Genomic DNA, 20,139 nt, shown 5'->3' with positions numbered 1-20,139 from the left:
GGAGGGCAAGGTACGTCCTATTCTGGACCTGAAAGCGCTGAACCGCTTCGTACGCGTTCGGAAGTTCCGTATGGAATCTCTCCGCTCGGTGGTGGCCTCCCTGAGCCCAGGGGAATTCCTGGCCTCTATAGACCTGAAGGATGTGTACCTGCACATCCCCATTTTCGAGGGTCACCAGAGGTACCTTTTGGTTCGCAATCGCGGAGGACCACTATCAGTTTGTAGCGTTGCCTTTTGGTCTCGCTTCGGCTCCAAGTTTCTTTACCAAAGTGTTGGCGCCTGTTCTGGGCCTGCTAAGGGCACAGGGCATTGCAGTCTTGGGGTATCTGGACGATCTCCTCTTAAGATCAAATGTCAGCCAGCACCTACTGCGCGATCTGTCCACCACGGTACAGACGCTCCAGAAGTTCGGATGGACTATCAACGTCCAGAAGTGGACCTTGTCTCCTTCAGTTCGTCTTCCCTATCTGGGAATGATTCTGGACTCTGCTCAGGCAAAGGTGTTCTTGCCGGAGGACAAGATCAGGTCCCTCAGGGACAATCCGTCTTCGTTGCTCAGGACCTGAATGCGGTCCCTGGGGTTGATGGTATCAGCCTTCGAGGCGATACCCTTTGCTCAGTTTCACACACGGTCTCTTCAAGCGGAAATCCTGGCCAGGTGGGACAGACTGCCTCTCAGTCCTTGGATCTGAGTGTCTCTTTGAGTCGCCGCACCAGAATGGTTCTTCTGTGGTGGCTCCAGTCCCCGGCAGTGTCGGAAGGCAAATCTTTCCGTCCAATACTGTGGACGGTGATTACCACGGATGCCAGCCTGTCGGGCTGGGGTGGAGTCATGGGCAACTTGTCTGCCCAGGTCACTTGGTCGGGCGAGGAATCCTCCCTTCCGATCAATGTGTTGGAATTGAGGGCGATAAAACTTTGTCTCTCCTTTAGTGGTCGGATCGACTTCGGGGCTGTCCTGTACGGGTACAGACGGACAATGCTACCGCGGTGGCTTACATCAACCACCAAGGGGGCACCAGGAGTGCCCGGGCGGCCCGGGAGGTGACCGACACTCTGTCTTGGGCCGAGACTCATGTCCCGGCGATTTCAGCAGTTCACATTCCGGGTGTGGAGAATTGGCAGGCCGACTATCTGAGCTGCCAGACCCTGGACTCGGGGGAATGGTCCCTGCACCCGGAGGTTTTCCAAATGCTGTGTGCGAAGTGGGGATCCCCGGACGTGGATCTGTTCGCGTCTCGGCTAAACCACAAGGTGGAAAGGTTCCTGGCAAGAACGCGCAATCCTCTGGCAGACGCCTCGGATGCATTGGTGGCCCCTTGGCATCAGTATCGTCTGATGTATGCCTTTCCTCCGATTCGGTTGTTGTCCAGGTTCCTTCGCAGGTTAGCCTCGGAACCGCACCTGGTGATTCTGGTAGCGCCGGACTGGCCACGCTGGTCCTGGTACGCCGACGTTGTTCACATGGCAGTGGTGCCTCCTTGGCGGCTGCCAATGCGGGAAGATCTACTGTCTCAGGGACTGATCTTCCATCCTGCTTTACAGTCGCTGGCTTTAATGGCCTGGCTGTTGAGACCCAGGTCCTGAGAGACAGGGGTCTCTCCCCTGAGGTCATTCCTACTCTAATCAAGGCTAGGAAAAACCTCATCTTGTAAAATCTATTACCGTACCTGGAAAGCTTACTTCGCCTGGTGTGAGTCCAGGGGGTTCTCCCCTCGTTCATACTCGGTGTCGAGAGTGTTGGCTTTCCTCCAGTCCGGGGTGGACCAGCGCCTGGCGCTGGCTGCAATAAAGGGCCAGGTGTCTGCACTGGCTATTCTTTTCCAACGCCTTGTGGCGTCTCATTCCTTGATTCGCACCTTCATTCAAGGTGTGCGACATTTGGCTCCTCCCAGGAGGGAGCCTTTGCCTCCATGGGACTTGAACTTGGTTCTGTCCGTGTTACAGCGTGCTCCCTTTGAAAACATCCGGGAGATATCTTTGCCCCTGCTGTCAAAGAAGGTTGCCTTTTTGGTGGCGATCACTTCGGCTCGCAGAGTGTCGGAACTGGTGGCGTTGTCTTGCCGCTCTCCTTACTTGGTAATTCACAAGGATAAGGTGGTCTTGCGACCTCATTCGTCTTTTCTTCCTAAGGTGGTCTATGAGTTGCACCTTAATGAGGACCTTGTTTTGCCTTCGCTCTGTGCGAAGCCGATGCATCCTAAGGAGGTTGCATTGCATTCCTTGGATGTTGTCTGGGCGATCAGGGTTTACCTGTCGTCCACTGAATCCTTTCGGAAATCGGATTCCCTCTTTGTCCTTCCTGAGGGACCTCGGAAGGGCATGGCTGCGTCGGCAGCGACCATTGCCAAATGGATCAGACAGACCATTTGAACAGGCTTATGTCTTGAAGGAACGGGTTCCATCCTTCCCTGTTAAGGCGCACTCTACCAGATCTTTGAGTGCGTCCTGGGCCTATTGGCATCGTGCCTCGGTGGCCCAGGTGTGCAAGGCTGCGACTTGGTCGTCAGTGCACACCTTTTCCAAATTCTATAAGGTGGATGTTCTGGCAGCAGCTGATGCCTCCTTTTGGCCGCAAAGTTCTCAGTGCAGCAGTGCCATAGGGGACCCTTGTGTTTGTTTTTTTTTTTTTTTTTTTTATGGGTCCCTGGCTGTTGGGGTTGTTTATACCCTGGGTTTTTTGCTTTCCTGGGCTTTTGCTCCTGTTGAGCCTTTTCTGTTGCCCAGATGGTCCTCTTACTGTGTGTGTAAGGTTCCTTTCTCTGATGTGGGTACTGCGTTGCCTTTTCTACGGTTGCGTCTCCCACCCCTCATGTCTACACTGCTTTGGGACATCCCAATAGTGATGACTTAGAGGAGGCGGCGACTGTCGGAGGACGTAAGAGAAAATGGAATTTTTGTAAAATCTTACCTGTAAAATTCCTTTCTCTGAGTCCTCCGACAGTCGCCGCCCCTGCCCCTCTTTTGGGGTGGTTTTCTTGTTTACCTACTGCTATTCTACCAAACTGAGTTGGGAGTGTCACTGCAGGGGGGGATTGACCAGTGGGACAGCCCCCATTGGTGTTTTTTATGCAAATGTCTTTGTTCTTCTGACTAAGTCTTATGCCTAGCTACTCCTGCGGAGCGGAAGTCAATACCCAATAGTGATGACTTGGAGGAGACGGCAACTGTCGGAGGACGTAAGAGAAATAGTATTTTTTTTCAGTTTGGGGGAGATGGCGGATTCGGTATCCTCCTGTGCAGAGTCCTCTTAACCAGATAAGGAAACCCTTCTCTTCCCCCTGTGTCAACACTACTTGCCTTTTTTGCTGTGCGCACACAATATTACTAGTTTAGTTTAGACTCCTTAACGTGTCTTCGAGGTGTCTTTTAGGGCATCTCCGTTGAGCAGATTCTGCAAAGGTTTAGAGGGATCTGAAATTTCCAGAAGTTAGCGTTTGACCTGGCCCAGCACTTTGAATATCTGGGCCTGATTCTGAATATGGCCCCCAGTTCGGGCCCTGAGGTCCAGGAGAGACCCATTAATTCACTTTTGCATGAGGGTCTTTGGCCTGATGGTAGTCTCCTTCAAGGCAGTACCACACACACACCCAAGTGTTATGGAAATGGCTTGCATCAACCATCAAGAAAGCAAAAAGAATTGCCCTGTTCAAGAAAGGGAAGCAAGCCTCATTTTGTGCTACTACATATTGGTGCTAGCGAGCACAGCTGGCGGACAGACTTTCTCAATCTTCAGTGTCTGGTTCCAGGGGCTTAGACTCTTCACTCAGAGGTGTTTTAAAACCTGTTGCAAGTGAGGGACACCAGGCATGGATCTTCTAGTGTCCTGGTTCAACAGTAAGCTGGACAGGTTTGTTACCATGACCGCAGACCCTCAGGTCTTTGTAGTGGATGCCCTGATGACTCCATGGGATCAGTTCAACTTACCCCACTGAACCTTCTTAATTGTCTGCTTCACAAGATTGAGAGGGAAGGCATTCAGTGATCCTCATTGCACCAAACTGTCCCAGGAGAATGCTGGTATTCTGGCTTCCTAGGGCTCCTGGCAGGCTCTCCCTGGGTCCCACCAGATCATTCAGATCTTTTGTCCCCGCTTCCATCATCCTGATTCCTTCTTGACTGGTGACTTTGATGGGCATGGCTGTTTTTTAGACCCAAGACCTGAGGCACATCCCTTTTTCTCCACTATCTGGATTTGGTACGTGACAATAGGCTGTACTCCTTGTTATTGAGGGTCCCTGTAGGGGACATCCTGCCCCTGGTTTCACCATTGCCAGGTAGATAAGATTAGTTCTAACCCGAGCCTACAGTCAACAGTAAAAGGGAGGAACCTTCTCCTTTTAGAGGCTTAATTTACTTGATCTCTTAGTACTTCATTGGCTTTTCAGCATCGGGCACCTGTTTCCCAGATTTACAAGGCTGCCACCTGGGCCCCTGTTGACCGGTTTAAAGGATAAGATCACCTTTTTCCAAAAAAACTATTTTTGTTGTAGGGGCACTGATGCCCATGCAGGACTCCAGATCAGTCAGTATGTTGATTGCTTTTACCTCGTATGGGCAAGTCGCTAAGGTTGTCGGGACTTGTCATTTTTATTACCAGTATACTGAATGAGTAACGTAGGCGGGTAGAGTTCGCAATACGGCTTTTTTCTATTTTTTTTATTTTGACAGCTAGCAAGGGGGAGAAGGGGGGACGGTCCTTTCATATCGTGTTACACCCTGAGTATGGGTGGAACATGTTATGAAAGGTGACCTTCTCTTAGGTTTTTTTTACCAGGTAAATGTTCAAGTCCCTCCTGATGCTGTTTCAGATGTAAGGTGATCCAGGCTGCTCTGACTTTAGTTTGATGTTTACCCGTTTTTTTACATGGGCCTGTTTAGCGCTTGTTTCTGTGTTAGCCACTACTCCGTTGCAATGCTTTGGACATCCCACACCTTTTATCTAAGATTAAGATCTTGTGTCCTATGATATAGGATTTTGACTTAAAATTCTTATTGACCCGTAAAATTATTTTCCTTGGAGTACATCACAGGATCCTCATCCCTCTCCTATGTTTTTGATTCACGTCGTCTTGCATTGTGCTAAACTGAGGCTTGCTGAGAGTGGGAGAGGGTATGCTAGGCCTTACATTAGCCTGTATCCTGTCATCTAACACGAAGCTCCTGTGTAATGTAAGGCACTCCTAGAAAAAGAATTTACAGTTTGGCCCATCTCCCTCCTATTTCCCCCCCCCCCCCTCTGCATTTGGACAATTTTTTGAATGTTTGTTTTTCTTTTAAACTTTTTAACTATTACTTTTTGCAGGTACAACAATAGGACATATCGCATAGATGAGATTTACTGGAATAAGTCTCCAGCATCTACATTTAACAAGTCAGATGGAAGTGAAATCACATTTATGGACTACTACAAAAATGTAAGTTCGTGTAAGCAAAGCCCACTCTTTAAAAGTAGATTAAAGTGTTTTCTGGCTCTGCTTACAACCAGGGCTGTTTTTAAAGTGGGAAAGTTGAGCTCCACAATTTAAAAAAAAAAAAAATAAATCGGCGGGTAGGCAGTTTTTTTTTTCAGTTTTTTACAACAAAAAGAGAAAAAAAAAAAAACAGTGCCCTGTAGGCAAAACGCACAAGAAAAAACATGGATCCAAAAAGAAATGCATGCCATGGAAAAAAGGAGGTATAAAAAGCGTGCCACAATCCTATATATTTGGGAAATCGGAACAGACATGCAAAGACATCTGTAACTTGTATGGACTTTTAGGGCACATCATGAGACAGATAAATGTACACAAATTAAAAAGACTAATTTATTGATACCATATTAAAACAAATACAGATAAAATGACAGAGCTGACCCTAATATAATTGGGATTCAGCTAAACTGTGAGAAAACGCATATAGTAGGATGGTTTTACTCAGTATAGGTCAAGTACATAAAGACAGAAAGTGAAATACATATCAAATATACTTAGCAGGCGACCCTCCTCCAAAAACTCAGAGAACCAGATAGGGGCGGACACAGGGGATAACAGGACCATAGAGCAAGCAATATCCTATAGAAATAGTGGATAGGTATATCTTAAAAGACGACGACCACCATGCCATATTTTACAGATAGCCGATGGGCGGCATATTACGAGATTAATTGTTGTTCCAATTGCCCGAAGTGCATGACATGTTATCTTACAAAGTAGAACCTTACCCAACACTTGCTCCTTTTAATACTTCCAAATGTATCCCTTCATCAGAGTAGTAGACCTTGTCATAACATTGGAAACAGCAATTTTCATAATAAGAATTGCGTATCCTTAGCCCAACATTACAGCACTTGCCTCCTAAACAGGTGAGTTCCTTGAAAAACAAATTTCGCTTCTGCGGAGGACAGTCATGGTTCCCATATCTTTTTGAATTATTTTTTTAGGACAACCCTTATGTTTATGCAATTTCTTCCCTTCCTTCTCAAAGGAGAATTAACAGCATCTCCTCATTGTGACCAAGTAGGAGGGGTGGGAGAGCCATTTTTGTAGTCAGGATTTGTAATGCAGAACAGACCTGCTTTGTCTCCTCTGCGTTAAAGTTACTTACCTGCCTATCTTCCCCTGCACAGTAAGCTCACTGCACAAATTCAGCTATGCTGTATCTGACGGCGCTCCCACACATGAGTTGGAGTGACATTCTCTCTACCCAGCCAGCAATCGAGACCCAACATTTTTGGGTGGCCAGCGTTGAGTTCTAGGGACAGTGCATCTCTGGATTCAAGGTGATGCTTTAATGGTATGAGGTTTGACAGGAGGGGCTCTGGGAGGAGCCCCCACCAACAATCGCAGTGTTTGTTGCAAAGAAATCCCCTGCTGAAGAGTCTTTTGAAACCGAGTTGTATTCAGTGACACATGCAGCAGGAGAGGTAGGTAAGCAGGGTGAGTATTGTATCCAAAAATGTATTTGATCAAAATATGATTTTTATCTTCTAATGGGCTATTCATTTATTTTTCATCTTTGACTGGACTTCGACTTTTATTTAATTTTCACTAGTAGATTGTTTTAATTGTGCATGGTGTGTCTTTTTTTTTTATTTCTCCCCTTAATTCAGCAATACAATATAAATATCCAGGATGCAAAGCAACCCATGCTTGTCAACATACCTAAAAGAACCCAGCCAGGTGTCACCAATGGTGCTGTTTTGTTGGTGCCAGAACTTTGTAACTTGACAGGTGAGGACAGGCCTTTATTTCTTACACTATATTTGTAACTGCAGTTTTTATTTCCTCCATAGATTAGTTATCTATAGCAGACCACTGCTAGCAGAATTAAACCCTTCTATGCCTCATAGCTTCTGTTTGTTCTAAAATTGCCATGTTGCTGCATATTGATCAGTTATGCCACCAGCCATGATGGCTTGACTGTTTGAAAGCACAAGCAACTAGTTATTCACAGCATGTCCGGAGTGCAGTGGGTTTGGAAAATGGTTAAATCATTGGGTTCAGTTCTGCTTTACTCATTCAAAACCCTTGCAGAGTTTAAAGCGGAGTTCCAGCCATTTGACTCACCTGTCCCAACGGTCCAGCGATGCGGCCGCCCGAAGCCTCGATCCTCTCCCTCGGCGCCGGCATCACTGCTGTGGGCACCCGGCTGTTACAGTTTGCGGCTTCACAGCCGGGTACCCACTGCGCATGCGCGAGTCGAGCTGCGCGCCGTGATTGGCCCGCAATCTTCTGGGACCTCTGATGTGTCCCAGAAGATTGCAGGGAGGGAGGGGAGAGGAGAACTTCCGCTCAGGGCGCCGCGGCGCTCCGAGCGGAAGTGGGAGCGGGTACCTGTCAAAACTAGGTACCCTCTCCCCCCCCAAAAAAATGACATGTCAAATGTGGCATGTCAGGGGGGTAGGAACACCTAAAGCGGAAGTTCCACTTTTGGGTGGAACTCCGCTTTAAGTCAATTTTTATTTTATCAGTCGTCGTAGAACAGAGCTGGGATACTGGAAATCCTGTAGTAAGAAAACAAAAATTCCGTGCTAGTATGTTTCTCGCAGCTACCAAATAAGAGTCGGACCTGTTCTTGGCCTTTGAATTTGATTAGAAATGTAAGAGACAATACATCATAGACGTCAGAAAACCCACCCTAGTGATTCTGTAAGGAAGAGATGAAAGATCACTGGTTCCTTATGGTGGTATGAGAGAGACCACCTCATGTATTCCCCATGATTATGCTCTGGGGGCGGAGTGAAACATATTCTGATATTAGCACCGATGACCTTTTTGCTGGATAGCATTGGTAGCTCACAAATTCTTTTCACTTGCTGTCTGAATCTGGTTTTTATACGGCAGACAAAATATTTTTTTGGCTGGCCCTGCTACAGTCCCACTGCTCATCTTGCATTTTCTGAATTGCTAGAGGAACAAATTGTATCCACCAGTGTGCAACCCCAAAAGAACATGGGTGCACTAATGTTACTACTTGATCTAAACCTGCCACCTAGAATGATTTGTTGTATTTGCCCATCCTGCTCGAAGATGATTGTCAATAGGAGCCTTGTATTTCTCCCTTTTGTATATACCTTTTCACATATCTACCACAAATAGTTGTAGAGTTCTAAAATGTCATTCAGGCTTTCTATGGCTGAAAAATGTATGGCTGATGGTGTGTGGTGCAGATTTTATTTAAAATGCCTACGTTCTCTTCAATGCATGCCACAGGTTTAACAGACAGGATGAGAAGTGACTTCAATGTCATGAAAGCTCTTGCTGTTCACACCCGACTGCCCCCAGACCAGAGGGAGCGAGAAGTTGCACGATTCCTCAACTATATTCACAAGTAAGTGTTCTGACTCTCTTAAAAGCTGCTCCAATATCCATTCTAATGCAGTGGTAAAGTATAAAGGCAAAAACTTTTTTTTTTTTTTTTTTCTCTTTTGTTCATTGATGGACACAGATCCAGAATCTTCTTGTCTAATGGGTTATGCTGCCCCCTACAGAAGGAAGACACTAGGCAGGAGAAAAACTTTACCACGCCTATGGGACAGTCCCATGGGATATACTCTTACTTCCTGCTAAAGGCACTCAGGTTTTTTTCTGCTTAGTCGGGAATAAGGGCCTAATTCCTTGCTGAGATCTCTGGTCCTAGCATTTTTTCCTTTTTTTTAAAAGGATTTTTTCCTTTTTTTTTTATTTTTATTTTTCTGTTCCTGTGAGAACTACATTCAACTGTTTGGACTGGGTGACAGACTAGATGTTCTAGATCTTTAGCTCCGCGATTAGGTCCTCATCCTCAGCTCCGCGATAGGTCAGCCCCAGTGGATGAGGGCTGGCCAGCGAGTTAAACGTCTCTCGGGGACGCACAGACCTGGTCACTACCTGAGTCGCAGCATGCCTATGGCCCGCAGCACCCCCATGCTGATGGTACGGTGCCCTGCCTGGAGTGGTGCCCACCTGGTTTCCAAGGTGTGGTAAGTAGTGTCCCCCCCATCCCCCCCCCCCCCCCCCTTTCCCTGGTGGTTTTTTTGGGGTGGACGTGGGCATTTCCCTGGGACGGTCGGACCCCCAGGTTTTTCTCCTTCCCGCAAAGCGTTCCCCCCCCCCATTTATCGGGGTCCCCTCACCTGTGATGTCCGTGTGGGTGTGTTTTGAACGGACGATAGAGGCCGGGGGGTGGATGTCACCGGCTGCTAAAAACAAGGTTTTCTCTATTGTTCGACTGGCGCAGCTCCTTATCTTCATTACTCATAGGGCTTTGCTCCTCCTTCTAGGCAGGAAAAAAAACTTAACCATGCCTATGGGGGCTGTCACTGCTGGCATAACCCCTCAAACTGCTATCATCAAACAGTTCTTTCTGCCTAGTGTTAGGAATAGGACCTAGCTCCCTGCTGGGACTTCAATCTTAGCTGTAACAGGGAAAGTTTGTGATTTTTACTAACTAGTTTTTTCCTGAGGACCAAGATCCAGAGGAACTACAAGCAACAGCCGGCTGCAGTTTCGCACTGGATAATCTAGATCCTTAAGGTCTCCCAGGCTGGCCAACAAGCGTGAGCCGGTTATAGTCCAGAACTAGGCCTTGCCACAACAGTGCCCCTATGGATGGGGACGAGCCTGCAACTGGACAGTCTCGCTGGGACGCATCAACCTGGAACGCCCCGAGTCACAGCTTCCCCTTGGCTGACAGCAGCCTATTCCGGGTGGGAGGCAATCTGTTTCGAAGTGGTGCCCACCTGGTACCGTGGTATGGTGAGTGAAATTGTCCCCCCCCCCTCCCCCCCCCAAACACCCTTGGTGGTCACGGGGCGGGCGTGGGCCCCTCCCTGGAATGGTCAGATCTTAGGGGTTCCCTGGCACCCCCCGGAGGACTAATCTGGTGTACTTCTTGGCATTCCCCTAGCAGGTTTTACCTTGGGGGGGTAATAATGCGGCCCTTGTGGCGCTTATTTGAGTGGGGTGGATTGTCCTGGCTGGGGAACTTTTAGATGCCTATCGTTCTGGGACCCCTTTGGTGCGCAGTGGGGTTGGATTTTTCGGTGGCCAGGTTAAATAAAGCGACTCTGGTACCGGTGGAAGAGTCTCCAACCTTTCCGAATCCCATGGATAGATGGGTGGAATCCTTGTCCCACCATTTACATGTGTTAGCAGGTCACATGTTATACACATGTTAAAGGCTACCTTTTGTGAATGTTTTAGTAGCGCAGACTGCTAAGGAATAGGTGAAGTTACTAAAAAGTAACTTGGAAATGGCACAGCTTCCCCCTGCGGTACTGGAACTAATAGACAAGTTGACCCAAGCCCTGGTGTTCATGTGTGATACGTCCCTGGACTCCGCTTTGTTGGTGGCCAGGAGGTTCACAGTGGGGATTGCTATTAGGCGCATGGTAGGGCCAAAATGCTGGTCGGCTGACCAGGCTTCTAAGAAGACTGTGACCGATCTTCCTTTTATAGGGGAGAGGCTGTTTGGATCCTCCCTGGACGAGTTGATCAAAGGTATCACGGAGGGTGAGAGCACTAATCTGCCCCAATCCTCTAAGGGCAAGGCGCCGTGTACTAGGCGAGGGTCTTCCTTTACTGCTCACAAATGTCTTTTTCGTGCCTCCGGGTCATAAGAAAAAGGTTACCTGTTTAGGTCTTCTGGGGATCCCAAGAAGCCATGGTCGGGAAAATCTAAGTCCGGCCAATCTGGAGCTGCAGACAAGTCATCGCTGCATGAAGGGGTGCCCTTACCTGAGTCTGGGGTGGGGGGGCGTCTTAGATTCTTTCCGGAACACTGGACCTCTTTGATTCAGGACAAATGGGTTCACGAATTGATCCGACTTGGATACAAGATCGAATTCCGGTCTCGTCTATCGGGACAGTTTCTTCCCGTCCAATCTTTAATTACCCCCAGTCCGGTTAAGGGAAATGCGAGGGGCGGTACACGACTTGCTTTCGCAAAGAGTGATTGTGCCGGTTCCCGCTCAGGAACGTTTTTCAGGGTTTTATTCAAGAAAAAAGGAAGAACAACCTATGAGAATCACAAGAAGTCTCCACCCTGCGCCAATGATGGAAGAAGATAATCTCAAGTCCTGAGCTGCCACCTAACAAATAATGACAATAAAAATAAAAGGGTGAATTGGATCAAAGGACCCAGACCACCAGGTGGCGCTGATAAATCATATATACATGGTAAATCTGAATGTGAACTATATTTCAAGGACACCCATGATTTTAAATCCAAAAATAAAATACACAATAAATAGATTTTGCAGTATAATAAATATGTCTATAATTGCTCTATAAACAAGTCCAATTAATAGGGGATGATCCTGAAGTGCACCATGTGAGGGAAATCCTATAAACGATGTAGCCTCTCCCAATAGTAATGCACTGACCAGAAATCAATGGGTAAAGGGTACATCATATCCTTTGAATGCAACCAAGACCTCAATGACCACCCCAGACTGGGTCTTCTTAAGCAGATAAAAGCAGTGATCCTGGAATAAGCAATTCTCTCCACACCATTCCTCTTCACTCCAGGAAGGGGGATAACCAGGATTCTTATCACAACTCTCCACCCAGAAACATCCAAAGTCAGATCCAATTATAGGACATGCAACATATGTAAAGAGGGGAGGGAGCCACTCATAGTGTAGTACGATGATTACTTTATTACCCCATACAAACCCCCCTTACACATTGCACTTACATTGCACTTACAATATATTAAAACTGAAGCATATATGACAAGCCTTTAACACAGCTGGACCTGCATTACTTGTCCTCACCCAGTCACCGACCAGCAGTGGAATGGAGCGATGGATAGATAGACACTCTCTGAAGTCCAACAACGATGCGCGTAAGGGTGTGACTATGTGGTTCTGTCAAGCACATGGACTGCTGTATCTATCCATCGCTCCGTTCCACTGCTGGTCGGTGACTGGGTGAGGACAAGTAATGCAGGTCCAGCTGTGTTAAAGGCTTGTCATATATGCTTCAGTTTTAATATATTGTTGTAAGTGCAATGTGTAAGGGGGGTTTGTATGGGGTAATAAAGTAATCATTGTGTACTACACTGAGTGGCTCCCTCCCCTCTTTACATATGTTGCATGTCCTATAATTGGAACTGATTTCAGATGTTTCTGGGTGGAGAGTTGTGATAAGAATCTTGGTTACCCCCCTTCCTGGAGTGAAGAGGAATGGTGTGGAGAGAATTGCTTATTCCAGGATCACTGCTTTTATCTGCCTAAGAAGACCCAGTCTGGGGTGGTCATTGAGGTCTTGGTTGCATTCAAAGGATATGATGTGCCTTTTACCCATTGATTTCTGGTGAGTGCATTACTATTGGGAGAGGCTGCACGTGGTGTGGTGAAGGACTATTTACATTGTTTATAGGATTTCCCTCACATGGTGCACTTCAGGATCATCCCCTATTAATTGGACTTGTTTATAGAGCATTTATAGACATATTTATTGTTGTACTATAATTTATCCCAATACTGCAAATTCTATTTATTGTGTATTTTATTTTATCTTTGGATTTCATATCATGGGTGTCCTTGGAATATAGTCCACATTCAGATTTACCATGTAGATATGATTTATCAGCGCCACCTGGTGGTATTGGTCCTTTGATCCAATTCACCCTTTTATTTTAGGGTTTTATTCAAACCTATTCACCGTGCCCAGAAAAAAAAAAGGCAAGGTGCGTCCCATCCTGGATCTCAAGGCCCTGCTCTGCCTTGTGCGGGTACAGAGGTTTCGGATGGAGTCTATCCGCACGGTAGTAGTGTGTCTGCATCAGGGAGATTTCTTAGCCTCCATAGATATCAAGGCCGCATATCTACACATTCCTATCTGCGCTGGACGCCAGCGGTTTCTTCGCTTTGCTGTAGCAAAGGAGCATTTATCAATTTGTGGCATTATCCTTTGGTCTCACTTCTGCTCTGAGTGTTTGCCAAGGTATTAGCACTGCTTCTTTTGGCCGCAAGGTTTTTCAGGCTGCAGTTTAAAAGATAACAGTTTCTTTGAGGGTTCAATTTTTTCCAGGTGAGCTCCAGTTATTCCTGGTTGAGCTCCATGTTACCTGGTTTGCTAAGTTTAGCCATTGGGGACTTGCGTCTTTGTTTCTGCGTTGTTTCCGTCCCCTCATGATTATACTGCTTTGGGACATCCCTAGGATTAATGAAGATAAGGAGCTGCGTCTGTTGATTAACGATAGAGAAAGCTGGATTTTTGTAAGAACTTACCGTAAAATCCTTTTCTCTGAAGTTTGACAGATGCAGCACCCACCCCTCTACTTCTGAGGTATGGGGTATTTTTTTTGTCTTCTAAACACTGCTTGCAACTAAACTGTTGATACCAGAGCCTGAGGGGTTATGCCTGCAGGGACAGCCACCATAGGCGTAGTTTACTTTTTTTTTTTTTTTTTTTTTTTTTTTTTCTTCCTGCCTTGTGCCTATTCCTAGAAGGAGGAGCATAGCCCTATAAGTAAAGAAGATAAGGAGCTGGGTCTGTCTTCAGAGAAAAGGATTTTACAGTAAGGGCATACAAAAATCCAGTTTTTTGGGGGGTGGCCCTGGTGGGGGCTGCTGCCAGGGCCCCTCCTTGCTGCCCATTTGTTTCTGGGGGTCCCGGGTGCTGCGTGGAGCTGCCATTTTTCCGTGGATTGCTGCTGTATATCTCGGCCATGTTTGTGTAGTCCGGCGGTCATTTTCTTGTTTTTTCCATTGATATAAAGGTGTCCTTTTATGAAATGGAGATGAGCAGTGATCCTGCTGATCACAGCTCATTTCCGATCATTCTCAGTTTATGAAACAGAAATGATCGCAGGAGAACATGTTCTCCGCTGATCATCTCTTCACATGGGAATCTGTCATTGACAGACACAGAAATGGCCAGGCTATGAAGCTGCGATCCCAGCACTTCACTGGCGATCTGTGCCAGAATTCACACTCCCGGGTTCACCAGCCTGGAGCTTGTGAAGCGGGGAGTGAAGACAGAATCGGGGGAGAACTGAGGGGGAAAAAGGAAGATTATGGACTTCCTTCTTCCTCGTTCAGACCCCCCAATACAGTAATCATGTCCCCCTGCCATATTTATATATATATATATATATATATATATATATATATATATATATATATATATATACATGTATATACATACACACATACATGTAGATATATATTTAATGTGTGTGTATATATAATATATATATATATATATATATATATATATATATATACAATGTATGTGTGTGTGTATTCAGTGTGTATATATATATATATACATATTTATGTAAGGGGACTATTATTTATAACCTCGTGTACTCAGCAGTGATAATTTATCTCTGCTTGTTAAAGCGCGCGAGGGATTTTCATACTACTGTAATCTCGCTTTGTCTCACGAGATTACAGACGCTCCATTGACTTCTACACAGATCTCCGAGAAAACCGTTCTCCTCTGATCACCCTGGGCGAACTGAAGTTCTCCCATTCATAAAAGGGGTGCCAGATGTGATCATTTTCCCCGGAGAACTGTAGAGAAGCCAATGGAGAAAAAAATTCACCCGTTCATAAAAGGACACCAAAGTGGCGACCATGTTCTTGAAGCCTAAGAGGTGGTGAATAGTCGGTGGGCCTCTAATGTTGTTTCCTGAACTTTCTCTTTCTCTCTGATCGCCGAACGGCGTGCAGCTTGGCGCTCTGCTCTGTACCGTGAGTCGGTGGTGGGGAGTCCCTGTGGGTGCAAACCAGCTTTCCGCTTGCACTGGGACCTGTGGTGCCGCTTGTGCAGCAGTGGGGGTTTTATAGCCGTCTTTTTTTTCTGTCTTGCTAGATTGGTCCTCGGGGTTAACCCATGGAGTCCCTGGAGCATTTCTCAGCACCTGACCTCTCAGAGGCTGCAGGGCCCCCTGGGTCCCAGTCGGCTGTGGCGGCAGTCCTGGAGTCATTAGTGTCCAAGGTAAATATGGTCCTGCAAAACATGATGGGGAAAGAAGCGTCACCTGCATCCTTGGTCTCCTCGGATTCTGAGGTTGATCTGGCCACCGCGGAAATGAGTAGCCCTACTGGGTCTGCTTCCACGCACCCTGAGTGCTCTGATAGTGAGGATGATTCTTTTTCCACTACAGCCACGCATGAAAAGGCGCTAGTAGATGTATGGATTGTCAGTGCGGGAAACTTTAAAACTGGAGGACGCAGTTGCTGTGTCAGAGACGCCGGTACATTTCGGTACCCACAGATTCTTAAAGGCGAATAAGGTATTGCCCTTTCCCACTTATTTTGACAAAATTGTCATGAGTCATTGGGGTTCACCTAAACGCACTGTTGGGGGCATAAGCGTTTTGCTAGGAGATGGCTTTTTAACGGGGGCTCTCCAAAAGCATGACGGTACCACCTGTGGTGGATTTTCAGGTTTCCAGGTTGAATAAAGCCACCCTTCTCCCGGTGGAGGACTCTCCGTCCTTTAAAGACTCTATTGACAAGAGAGCTGAATCTCTGGTCCGACATCTTTTTACTATGGCCGGTTCCATCCTTAGACCGGTGTTTACCATAACCTTGGTTTCCTAGACCTTAACAGAATGGGCAAAGCTTGTGCGCCAGGATTAAGAAAGGGAAACCGATTCCCCCCCCAACCCAACCTCGCGGAGCTCTGGTCACAAGCAGCCCTTTCCTTTTTAGGTTCTCATGACAACGTATCAAAATCCACTCGAACCACCTCTGGAGGTTTCCAAGAGGCCCTGGTCTGGTAGGCTGAGAGCAGGTCTCTCCAGACCCAAAGTGAAGCCCTCTTCTTCCTGAAGGGGCACCGTAAACCATATCTGGGTTGGGGGGACATCTTTGCTTCTTTCCTGACCCGTGGACCTCCTTGATTCAAGACAGGTGGGTCCATGAGCGGATTTGGTCCGGTTACAAGATCGAGTTTCGGTCTCTGCCTCCGGCAAGGTTCTTTCCTTCCAACCTGCGTTTGTCCCCAGATCGCGTGCAAGGTTTGCTCTTACACGGGGTCATAGTACCGGTTCCAGAATCGGAACGATTCCAAGGGTTTTATTCAAACCTGTTTACTGTTCCCAGGAATGAAGGCAAAGTTCATCCGATCCTGGACCTCAAAGCCTTAAACCGTTTTGTGCGGGTACAAAAATTCTGGATGGAGTCCATTCGCATGGTAGTGGCATCCCTTCATAAAGGGGTCTTCTGGCCTCTATCGATATCAAGGACGCTTACTTTCATATTCCAGCATATGTTGGTTATCAGTGTTTTCTTCGCTTTGCCATGGGCTAGGAGCACTATCCATTCGTGGCATTACCCTTTGGTCTCGCCTCAACTCTTTGGGCGTTTACGAAAGTTTTTGCCCCGGTGTTAGTGTTGCTGAAACAGTGGGGGATTGCGGTACTGGGGAACCTGGACGATCTCCTTCTGCGAGTGGAGTCTTCAACTGTCTTAAAGGACAACTTGGAAATTTACTGCGCGAACCTTGCAGTAGTTCGGTTGGAAACTGAATTTCCAAAAATCTGCTCTGGTTCTGTCCACCAAGTTGGACTTGCATATTTAAAAAAGAATTGCGCACACATGCAAAAGAAATTACCAAATTTGAAGACCATCCATAAATAAAAATGGGGATTTGGTCCCACCATATGGCCATATAGTGCTCAAGCCCACCACTACGTCAAAGTACCCCATTATCAGTGGGTCCTGATTCACCAAGTGCTTGTTCACCAAGTTGGACTACCTGGCTCTGACCCTGGATTCAGCCTCAGCCCGGGTGTTTCTTCTGGGGGGATAAGCTGCAGGATGCGATTCTACCTCTAGGAATATTTCCCCAAATAATATTTACTATTGCATCTGGAAATCGTCTATTGCGTGGTGTGAGTCTCTGGGGGTTGCTCCCCGTTTTCTTTTTGGTGGCTCAAATTTTGGCATTCCTTCAAAGAGGTGTGGAACAGCGCCTGACCTAGGGGACCATCAAGCAACAGTGCCTGGCCTTGGGTACCATCAAGGGCCAGGTTTTGGCCTTGGCGATTTTTTTTCAATCAACGTCCCTTGGCTACGCACTCTTTAGTTCGCACCTTTGTTCAGGGGGTTCGCCACTTGGCTCCCCCGTTACGGTCTCTGTTACCCCCCGGGGGATCTCCACTTCAGAAACCGCCTTGATATTCATGAGATTCCTCTGCTTGCATTGTCCCAGGAGGTAGCCTTCTTGGTGGCTATTACTTCTGCACGTAGGGTGTCGGAGCTGGCAGCTTTGTTGTCCTTTGTCAGTGTAACAGACTCCGGACACCCCTACTAGGTATCTCTGCCAATAAGCTGCTTCCTAAGCTCTGGAACAGGAGACCCATGAATCTGGCTATAGTTGCCTCAAGAACTCGACAGTACAAGTTTTGGTGTGAACCAGAATCAAAACTGTTTATTCAAACCCAGGCACAAAGAGATATACGCTGTGGGACAATAAATGCACCCCCCCTCTCCCCCTTAGCAGCCAATCCACTTAAACGTATACAACCCATAATAAGTTGATCTTAAGGCAGACAAACAGTAGAACAATGGGATACAGGTACTTAAAAATAATAAACCCCACCCACCTCACTATCTAGCAAGGGTCTAATGAGACGCTCTAGCAATCTGAAAAGTCATACCGTTCATCTTCATATATTTCCTGAGGGACACTGTTCAGAAATATTATTGTCCCAAGTGAAAGAGCCCCTCACTCTTTCAACACAAACCACACATGTAGAACCCAGGATAACCGAGTAACACGAAAGGCTGAGTCCAGTGTGGTTTTACTGCGAGTCAGATTAGTGCAGACCCAACTGGGGTTCTTGGTCACCCTGTGCCCCTAATAGACACAGGGTGACTTAAACATAAGAGGTGTCCGGGGAAGCTGGACAAGGAATTTCCCTTTGGCAGCAAGGTTTTGGAGGCTGCTTTTAAGAGGACTGGTCCTCTTTGAGGGTGTATTGTTTTCAGGTGTTCATGGTTGAGCTCCATTTTACCTGGTTGGCTAGGTTTTAGCCTTTTAGAAACTTTTTTTCTGCTCTTTTTTTCCCCACCTCTCATGTTTGACACTGCTTTGGAACATCCCAATGGTCAAGAAGATTCTGAAGTGTCCATCAATGAACGAGATGGAAAATTGGATTTTTGTCTTACCGAAAATCTTTTTCTCTGTTCATTGATGGACACAGCACCCCCCTCTATTGAGGTTGGGTTATATTTCTTCTGACACTGCTTGGAACAAAACTGAGTGCCTATAGCAGAAAATAGAAGTATATCCCCATGGACTGCCACATTGGCATGGTAAAGTTTTTTTTTTTTTTTTTTTTTTTTTTTACCTGCCTAGTGTCCTACTACTGTAGGGGGCAGCATAACCCAATAGTTAAGAAGATTCTAGAGCTGTGTGCGTCAATGAACATCAGAGAAAAATATTTTACAGTAAGAAAAAAAATCTAATTTTTATTTTGGATAGAGTACAGATGGATTAGATCACCTATTGGGCTTTTATGGCTACCTCTACCCCCGTTGGGGAGATTCATCCTCTCTATTTATCTGGTTTACCTTTTTATCATCAATAGTGGAAGTAAAAGAAAACCTTAATATGGGTTGTCCCCAGAAAAGTAATAAAGGGGAAATCTTCCAATACTGGCACTAATTCTGATGACCTGCGGGTCCCCAAGGAATCCCCTAATTAGCAGGTATTTTATCTCTCCTTGTTTTGACAATGGGGTAGGAAGTGAAGGTGAATCTCCCCAATTTTACATAGTGAGGTCAAAAAAAGCCACCAGTCCATCCAGATCAACCTATGGTGTGTGTGTTTGTGCGTGTGTTTTGATGTTAAATGTACATTGTATACCCCTGTTTGTTGTGGTCTTTAACCACTTAAGCCCCGGAAGATTTTACCCCCATTCCGACCAGGGGGTATTTTGCGATTCGGCACTGCGTGACTTTAACGGACAATTGCGCGGTCGTGCGACGCTGTACCTAAACGAATTTGGCGTCCTTTTTTTCCAACAAACAGCTTTCTTTTGGTGGTATTTGATCACCTGTGCGATTTTATTTTTTATTTATATTTTTTTTTGATCACGCGCTATAAACAAAAAAAGAGCGTCAATTTTGCAAAAATAGCAATATTTTTCACATTTTGTTATATGAAATTCCCCCCAAAAAAATGTAAAAATCAAAATTTTTTTAACATTTTCGGCCAATTTGTTTTATGCTACCTATGTTTGGTAAAAAAAATCGCAAAAAGCGTATTTTGATTGGTTTGCGCAAAAGTTATCGCGTTTACTAACAAAGGGAAAGATTTTTGTCTTTTTTTTTTTTTAAACGCGTAATGGCGGCGATCTGCGAATTTTTTTTTTTTCTTGCGGTACTGCGACATTGCGGCGGACAGATCGGACCCTTGACTGACATTTTTGACACTTTTGGGGTTACCAGTGACATTTCTACAGTAATCAGTGCTATATATATGCACTGTTACTGTAAAAATACACTGGTAGTGAAGGGGTTAACTTTATTTGGGATGGAGGGGCTGTGTGTGTCCCTAGGGGCGTGCTTTCTACTGTGATTGGCTGTGGCTTGAGCTGTAAGGACACTGATCAACGGATCTACATAGTAGATCCATGTGATCAGTGTCTTTACAGCGAGGAGAATGACAGGCAGCTTGTTTACACAAGCTGCCTGACATTCTCCCT

At 46.3% G+C, this 20,139-nt stretch overlaps 1 protein-coding gene across 1 annotated transcript in view; it reads left to right on the top strand.

Moving 5' to 3' along the window:
- Positions 1 to 20,139, top strand: part of LOC309545965 (piwi-like protein 1) — a gene marked incomplete at both ends in the record, with an annotated part of 237,750 nt that overhangs the window by 43,688 nt on the left and 173,923 nt on the right. Inside the window, 3 exons of the mRNA XM_082245422.1 lie at positions 5,306 to 5,417; positions 7,091 to 7,211; positions 8,694 to 8,811. Coding sequence (XP_082101548.1) covers positions 5,306 to 5,417; positions 7,091 to 7,211; positions 8,694 to 8,811 — 351 coding nt within the window. The remainder of the gene's footprint in view (positions 1 to 5,305; positions 5,418 to 7,090; positions 7,212 to 8,693; positions 8,812 to 20,139) is intronic.

This window comes from Pelophylax lessonae (assembly GCF_965119305.1).
Source record: "Pelophylax lessonae genome assembly, chromosome: 2".
NCBI classification, from domain to species: domain Eukaryota; kingdom Metazoa; phylum Chordata; class Amphibia; order Anura; family Ranidae; genus Pelophylax; species Pelophylax lessonae.
Note: the sequence above shows the minus strand (reverse complement) of the source record. Positions and strands in the feature narration are given on the sequence as shown.